Raw genomic sequence first — 9429 nt, forward strand, 5'->3', positions numbered from 1 at the left:
GCAGTGAGATTAGATGTCAATTACAGGGGAAAAACTATCAAAAATTCCAACATATGGAGGCTGAACAACACGCTGCTGAATAACCAACAAATCACAGAAGAAATAAAAAAAGAAATAAAAATATGCATAGAAACAAATGAAAATGAATACACAATAACCCAAAACCTATGGGACACTGTAAAAGCAGTGGTAAGGGGAAAGTTCATAGCAATACAGGCTGACCTTAAGAAACAAGAAAAAAGTCAAATAAATAACCTAACTCTACAGCTAAAGCTACTTGAAAAGGGAGAAATGAAGAACCTCAACATTTGTAGAAGGAAAGAATACAATATTGTAAAGTAATTAACCTCCCATGAAAATCAATAAATTTATTAAAAAAAAATAGGGCAGAAATAAATGCAAAAGAAACAAAAGAGACCACAGCAAAAATCAAGAAAGTCTAAAGCTGGTTCTTTGAGAAGATAAATAAAATTGATAAACCATTAGCTAGACTCATCAGGAAAAATAAAGGGTAAGAATCAAATCAATAAAATTAGAAATGAAAAAGGAGAGACCACAACAGACAAGACAGAAATACAAAGGATCATTAGAGACTACTATCAGCAACTATATGCCAATAAAATGGATAACTTGGAAGAAATGGATAAATTCTTAGAAAAGTACAACTTTCCAAAAGTGAACCAGGAAGAACTAGAAAATCTTAACAGACCCATCACAAGCATAGAAATGGAAACTATAATCAGAAATCTTCCAGCAAACAAAAGCCCAGGACCAGACAGCTTCAAAGCTGAACTCTACCAAGAATTTAGAAAAGAGCTAACACCTATCCTACTTAAACTCTCCCAGAAAATTGCAGAGGAAGGTTAAATTCCAAAGTCACTCTATGACGCAACCATCACCCTAATACCAAAACCTGACAACGATGCCACAAAAAAACAAAATTACAGGCCAATAACACTGATGGACATAGACGCAACAATCCTTAACAAAATTCTAGCAAACAGAATCTAACAACATATTAAAAACATTATACATTATGACCAAGTGGGCTTTATCCCAGGAATGCAAGGATTCTTCAATATTCACAAATCAAAGAATGCAATACACCACATTAAGAAATTGAAACATAAAAACCATATGATTATCTCAATAGATGCAGAGAAAGCCTTTGACAAAATTCAACGTCCATTTATGATAAAAGCCATCCTGAAGGCATGAATAGAAGAAACATACCTCAACATAATAATAGCCACATATATATATATACATATATATAATATATATGCATGTATGTATGTATATGACAAACCCACAGCAAACATTATCCTCACTGGTGAAAAATTGAGAGCATTTCCCCTAAAGTCAGGAACAAGACAAGAGTGCCCACTCTCATTACTACTATTCAATACAGTATTGGTAGTTTTGGCCACAGCACTCAGAACGTAAAAATAAATAAAAGGAATCCAAATTGGAAAAGAAGTAAAACTCTCACTGTTTTCAGATGACATGATCCTATACATTGAAAACGCTAAAGACTCCACCAGAAAATTACTAGAGCTAATAAATGAATAGAGTAAACTTGCAGGATATAAAGTCAACATGCAGAAATCCCTTGCATTTCTATACACTAACAACAAGGAAACAGAAAGAGAAATTAAGGAAACAATTCCATTCACCATTGCAAAGAAAATAATAAAATACTTAGGAATATATCAGATGGGGAAACAGTAGAAACAGTGTCAGACTTTTTTTTTGGGGGGGGGAGGGGGCTCCAAAATCACTGCAAATGGTGACTGCAGCCATGAAATTAAAAGATGCTTACTCCTTGGAAGAAAAGTTATGACCAACCTACATAGTATATTCAGAAGCAGAGACATTATTTTGCCGACTAAAGTCTGTCTAGTCAAGGCTATAGTTTTTCCAGTGGTCATGTATGGATGTGAGAGTTGGACTGTGAAGAAGGCTGAGCACCGAAGAATTGATGCTTTTGAACTTCGGTGTTGGAGAAGACTCTTGAGAGCCCCTTGAACTGCAAGGAGATCCAACCAGTCCATTCTGAAGGAGATCAATCCTGGGATTTCTTTGGAACATATGGTGCTAAAGCTGAAGCTCCAGTACTTTGGCCACCTCATGTGAAGAGTTGACTCATTGGAAAAGACTCTGATGCTGGGAGGGATTGGGGGCAGAAGGAGAAGGGGACGACTGAGGATGAGATGGCTGGATAGTATCACGAACTCGATGGACATCAGTCTAAGTGAACTCCAGGAGTTGGTGATGGACAGGGAGGCCTGGCATGCTGCGATTCTTGGGGTCACAGAGTCGGACACTACTGAGTGACTGAACTGAACTGAACTGACATCTACCCAAAGAAACAAGACATATATAAATAATAAAACTATATAACACCAGTGAAATAATTCAAAAAAGACTGAAATCAATGGAGAAATAGGCTGTGTTCATGAATCAGAAGAAAGAATATAGTGAAAATGAGTAAAATACCCAAAGCAATCTATAGATTCAATGCAATCCCTATCAAGCTACCAATGGTATTTTCCACAGAACTAGAACTAATAATTTAACAATTTGTATGGACATACAAAAAACCTTGAGTACCCAAAATAATATTGAGAAAGAAAAATGAAACTGGAGGAATAAGCCTGCCTGACTTCAGACTCTACTACAAAGACACAGTCATCAAAACAGCATGATACTGGCACAAATACAGAAATATAGATCAATGGAACAAAATAGAAAGCTCAGTGATAAATCCACACACCTATGCACACCTTATATTCGACAAAGGAGTAAGATTATACAATGGAGAAAAGATAATCTCTTTAACAAATGATGCTAGGGAAACTGGCCAACCACTTGTAATAAAATGAAACTAGAACACTTTCTAACACCATACACAAAAATAAACTCCAAATGGATTAAAGATCTAAATATAAGACCAGACATTTTAAAAGTCCTAGAAGAAAACATAGGCAAAACCCTCTCTGACATAAATCACAGGAGGATCCTCTATGACACACCTCCGAGAATATTAAAAATAAAACCAAAAACACACAAATGGGACCTAATTAAAAATAAAAGCTGCACAACAAAGGAACTATTAGCAAAGTGAAAAAGACAGCCTTCAGCATGGGAAAAGAAAAATAATAGCAAATGAAGCCACTGACAAGGAATTAATTTCAATAACATACAAGCAACTCCTGAAGCTCAGTTCAAGAAAAATAAATGACCCAATCAAAAAATGGGCCAACGAACTAAACAGATATTTCTCCAAAGTAGACATACAGATGGCTAACAGACACATGAAAAGATGATAAATGTCACTCATGATCAGAGAAATAAAAATCAAAACCACAAAGAGGTACCACTTCACACCAGTCAAAATGGCTACTATACAAAAGTATACAAACAATAAATGCTGGAGATGGTTTGGAGAAAAGGGGAAACCTCTCACGTTGTTGGTGGAAATGCAAACAAGTACAGCCACATTGGAGAACAGTGTGGAGATTCTTTAAAAAACTGGAAATAGAATTGCCATATGACCCAGCAATTCTATGGCTGGGCAGACACATCAAGGAAAGCAGAATTGAAAGAGACATGTGTACCCCAGTGTTCATCACAGCATTGTATAATAGCCAGGACATGGAAGCAACCTAGTTGTCCATCAGGAGACCAATGGATAAGAAACCTGTGGTACATGTACACAATGAAATATTACTCAGCCATCAAAAAGAATACATTTGAAACAGTTCTGAGGTGGATGAAACTGGAGCCTATTATACAGAGTGAAGTAAGCCACAAAGAAAAAAAAAAAAAAACCAATACAGTATACTAATGCATATATATGGAATTTAGAACGATGGTAACGATAACCCTTTATGTGAGACAGCAAAAGAGACACAGATGTATAGAACAGTCTTTTGGACTCTGTGGGAGAGGTTCAGGGTGAGATGGTTTGGGAGAATGTCATTGAAACATGTATATTATCTATGTGAAAAAAATAACCAATCCAGGTTCGATGCATGATACAGGGTATTTGGGGTTGGTGCACTGGGATGACCCAGGGGGATGGGATGGGGCGGGAGGTGGGAAAGTGGTTCAGGATGGGGAACACATGTACACCTGTGGTGAATTCATGTCAATATATGGCAAAACTAATACAATATAGTAATTAGTCTCCAATTAAAATAAATAAATTTATATTAAAGAAATGGCCACAAATTTGCAATTGCCAAGATTTCTAGGTAGTGTTCATGACAATCTGGATAGTCCATCAGGCAGACACTCTGTTCAGAGTATTTCATTGTGAAATATAAGGATTAGCCATTGATTTTGACCCCTGCTTACTCCATGACTTTTCTAAATGATTAAATTGAATAATACCTTTATTTAAATTCATATCTCTATAAGTACTAATGAATTTTAGGGAAATGGAGCCTGAAACAACATGCTTAGAATGAGTTCTAAAAGACTGTTAATTTCATAAGAGCAGCAATCATTTTATAATTTGAATGACCACATGTGACATTCATGTAAATTTAATAAATATTTATCAACTTGGAAAAAATTCTCAGTTAATAAGAAAGGTTAATGATGATGATAGTGCAGGTTATGGGAAATTGTTGAGTAATGTCTATAGCATTTGATTCGTTATTACATTTCTTTATGATAATTCAGTAAGTTCTTAAAATGTGTCATTTTCCGGCTCTAAGTTTTAGCTGATGTGAAAGATACATAAAGAAAAGAGGGTAGACCCAAAACACATCGAAGACCTGATATCTGTGTTTATCTTGATAGGAGGGCAAACAGAGGTTCCTTCCAACACTAAGAAGGAGTTGAGACAAAATTGTGAGGTGGGGTTTAGCATGACTGAAAGTAGTTTGTGTGATTGTAGCTCCAGAAGCACAGTGTAACAGAAAGATAATGAAACAACCAAGGAAACAGATACCATGTCTTCAAATAACTTGTTAACCATGTTGAGATGCTGCAATCACCACAAGGAATTTATTCTGTCTCTGTGGGAACACATAATCAACATCTAAATATGCATTAGGAAATATAGGGTGGAATCTTGGTGGGAGGAAATAAAGGCATGCCTTAAGGAGAGCAGTTTAAAAATGACCCCATATAATACCACTTGCAAAATACCTATCTTGTGCTGACCATGGGCCAATCATTGACTACATCATATTATCTTTGATATCCCAGTGATGGTATGATGGTGATGATGATTTTGGATATGCTACAACATCTATATTTTCAAGTATGAAATGAATTTCTATAATGAAGACAATCTGTCTAACCTCTTAAGACTCTATCCAATAACTCATAGACTATGGTATAACTGAGAATGATCTAAAGTATGTACTCTGTATTTGCATTTTTAAATTTTATTCATATCTCTACCTTCTCCCATACGATCCTAATTTATACACCCATTCATTTCAGCAGGGATGATTTCAGAAGTTACTTTTATATCCATTACCTCTTTTCCCATTGTTCTCATTTCCTTGCTTACAAATGATTAGCTGTCATTTACCTAGGATGCATAAAGAATGTTTCCTTGAACTACACAGTTTATAAAACAATACAGTAAAATAGACATTGAAATAAAGCCTCATTTTACTCTTGTTTCAAAATAGAAAATGAAACTACTTGAAGATGAACATGTAACGAAATGAAACTAAGGAAGATGAACATGTAACTTTATTGTTCATATACGAGAACAGTAGGAATTTGTTGACATATCCAACCATAAATTTTGCTCTTCTTTATGCTGCATAATCTGATACTTATTTGATAGATCTGATTTAATTAGGATGGTTTTCATATAATGAAGATTTTTGATGAGTTGACCTTGAAAGAGAGGAGGAAGATGTATCATGGATCCTTGGCACTGGGGACCATGAGTTTCCTCTCTGTTGCAGGTTAGGAAAAGGACTGTCATGGGCTGTCATATAGCTGTACCTAAATGGAAATTTATAAGGATGCACCATCAGTCCAACATAACTGCTCTGTAAGGGAGATACAATGTGGTTCTGAGAAGTACAAGTAGTTGTAGTAGCAAAGTTCTCCATGAGGCCATTTGCTTGAGTGTAGCTACGGTGTGAGAGCCGATTAAAAATATTTAACTGATTTAGAACAGTGGGTTGATCCATCACAATCTTTTCTGTTTGTCTAACTGATGTTGACGGGGAAGGAAAATCACACGGAGATAAGGCACTTGTATTAGCGATGGTCTGCCTGGTATAAGGCTTTAGTAAGAAAGGCACGCTTAAACTTGTGGAGGCTGAAAATGCACTCTCCCCACTAGTTTCAGGAAGAGAACTAGAGTTACAATTATCTATGTTGCCCCTTGCTTTAACATTCTTCTTCTTGTAATCTTGATTTAATGAAGCTATTGGAGAGACATTTTTAATCCCAATTCTTCTTTTCATTCTTAATAAAAGTTGGGGATAGCCTTTTTTGAAATTTGGATTATGATAGATCTGTAACTAAAATCCAAGGAGAAAATTATTTAGTTTCTTTATAAGCCAAGGTAAAACTGACAAGGAAAGCTAAACCATAAAAATATATTTTTTTAATGATACAAATTAAATAGAATCAAATAAAACACCTCCATTAGCAGTTTTAACACCTTACATGTTAGAAACAATGATGATCCTAAAGTAAAAATATAGTTAACAACCTAGATGTCCATCAGCAGATGAATGGATAAGAAAGCTGTGGTACATATACACAATGGAGTATTACCCAGCCATTAAAAAGAATTCATTTGAATCAGTTCTGATGAGATGGGTGAAATTGGAGCCAATTATACAGAGTGAAGTAAGCCAGAAAGAAAAACACCAATACAGTATACTAACACATATATATGGAATTTAGGAAGATGGCAATGACGACCCTGTATGCAAGACAGGAAAAAAGACACAGATGTGTATACCAGACTTTTGGACTCAGAGGGAGAGGGAGAGGGTGGGATGATTTGGGAGAATGGGAATTCTAACATGTACACTGTCATGTAAGAATTGAATCGCCAGTCCATGTCTGACGTAGGGTGCAGCGTGCTTGGGGCTGGTGCATGGGGATGACCCAGAGAGATGTTGTGGGGCAGGAGGTGGGAGGGGGGTTCATGTTTGGGAACGCATGTAAGAATTAAAGATTTTAAAATTAAAAAAAAAATAAAAAATTAAAAAAAATAAAAAAATACAGTATATACAGTAAATACCAAGTAAAAATATGTTGTAAACATATACAGTAAATCCTACTTTAATTAGCTTCAGGACTTGTATCCAGTTTCAAGTTGCTATGAATGTTTGTTAAATATTAAATATTTTAACCTCCAGCTGTTCTCAACTTCAAAAATAAAACTTTTTAAAGAATTATCTCAATTTTAAATTTTTTAGCTACATACGTGAACATGCTGCTTTCGAGGTCACATAATCTTACGTATTGCCAATAATAAGTGAAAATTTTGGATTACCTTGCTCAAAACAGAGACATTGCTTTTTTCTTCCAGAAAGTCAGCTAGTGAAGCAGATCTTTGAAAAGTGTGTTGCTTTTTTTTAAACCCATAAAGGTTAAGCTGTCGAACTAAACTTTTCATACTATCAGTTTCAAATATTCTCAAAGGGGCCCTTCTTTCCAAGACTTCTTTCTTAAAGGCTTCTTCATGGATCACTATAGAAGTGCCACTCTCATCCCACCAAATAGATTTAAACTGATCGCTTTCAACTAGCTTCCAAAGTTTTTGAGGAAAAGTTAGTGAAAGAAAATCGTTCAATTCATCTGTTTCAGAGACAGAAAATTTGTATCGTGGCATTTTTATCACAACTTCCTCAAACAAAGCCTGAAAAGCATTTTCTTCAATCATAGATCTCAAAACTGAGTCCTCAGTAAGTGTGTAATCACACAAAGGAGATTTAATGGTTTCTGAACCACTTGATTCAACTTTAGGAAGCATATCTTGAATTTCTGAAGGAATATGTGCCATCTCAAAGAAATCTTTCTTCAAATATTTCCTTATTTGTTTGATTTTACACACTGCAACTTCTAATGGTGCTTGACTGGCCTACAGAGATAAACTCTCTAGACCATCACAATGGTTCTCAAAGTCAAAAAGCTGTGACATCACAAAGTCACTGGTCTCCTAGCAATTGAAGGGTAGCTATGACATCACAAAGTCGCTAGTCTCCTAGCAATTGAAAGTTAATGTTAAACCAGTGTTTACTTTTGTATCAGTTTAAAATACAGGTTGCTTACATTAATAGTAACCAAAAATATAAAACCCGCAAAATCTCATTCCTAAAGACTTTTTACACAGAAAAATCACATCAATAAATCTACTCGGTTTCTGAAATAAAAGTGATTTATCACCTTTCTATACTGTTACCAAACCAAACTTGGGTCTGCTTGCTTCTGTGCAATAATGTCAATCAACTGACTGTGGGTTGCAGTGAAAGCAAGTGAAGTGTTTACTGTAGGACTGAGCAAGGCATCCTAGCAGCTAGTGCTTAAAAGACCCACACTCCCAAAATGGTTTCAGGGGAAGGATTTTAACAACAGAGTGATGGTGGGCCATGGGGTATATGATTAGTTTAGGATATTCTACTAATGGCCTGTTACTGAGGATATTGGGAGATAACATCATTGACTGGCTAGTTCAAAATACTCTATGGTCTACATACTTAAATTTCAGCTTGGCTGGGGATTTAGCATCTCTGAAACTGTTCACAGGATATTGTTCAGAATATTATCTATGGCGCTAGAGAAGGAAGAAAAGATCCTTGACTTTGCTTAATGGCTAAATCATTATTAATTTATATTGCTTCATTATTTTCCTTTGTTTCTGCCTTTTCTAACTTCTCAGATTAAAATTCCTCTTGGAACACAGGGAGGCCTACAATCTCTTACCTCTCTCTCCCTCTTTTAATACTTTTCAATCTTTAGAAGAGAATACTTAGAACAAGAAAGAAAATAAAGTGTTTGATTTAGGTTTATTATAAATGTGACATAAAAATCTCAGTTGCAGGTTTGATTTCTGTTTCAATTCTGCAGCTCTTGGAGTGTTTGAATCAACAACAACTTTGACAATTGCCTGTTGAAATGGAGCTCAGAGTTGGAAATAATCCTGAGATCTAAGCTAGTTATCAATATTATCTTTTATGCAAACAATATATCTATTTTTGTCATTAAAATTGGACAAACACTTGAAAATTGGTAGATGTTTATTAAAAGGAAAGAAGTAAGTGACATAAGAGTCCTCATATTTTCGATGCATCCAAGAAAACACATTTTGTAGTATTTCCACTTTACATATATTCAATAACCAAGTAGGCTTTTGAATCATTCTACTTTTGGGTTTTAATTATGTCCATTGCCCTTATACCTAACAGGAATTATAAACCATTGTTT

The 9429-nt window shown here is 35.2% G+C and overlaps 1 protein-coding gene across 1 annotated transcript; it reads right to left on the minus strand.

Moving 5' to 3' along the window:
* Nucleotides 1–5825: 5825 nt before the first annotated feature.
* Nucleotides 5826–8008, minus strand: LOC108634802 (heat shock transcription factor, Y-linked-like). Its single transcript, XM_018045054.1, has 2 exons — nt 7499–8008; nt 5826–6509 (listed from the first exon to the last, which is right to left on the minus strand). The coding sequence occupies exons 1-2, from the start codon at nt 8006–8008 to the stop codon at nt 5826–5828; spliced, it is 1194 nt and encodes a 397-aa protein (XP_017900543.1).
* Nucleotides 8009–9429: the final 1421 nt, after the last annotated feature.

Source organism: Capra hircus, unplaced genomic scaffold (assembly GCF_001704415.2).
Source record: "Capra hircus breed San Clemente unplaced genomic scaffold, ASM170441v1, whole genome shotgun sequence".
Classification (NCBI taxonomy): Eukaryota; Metazoa; Chordata; class Mammalia; order Artiodactyla; family Bovidae; genus Capra; species Capra hircus.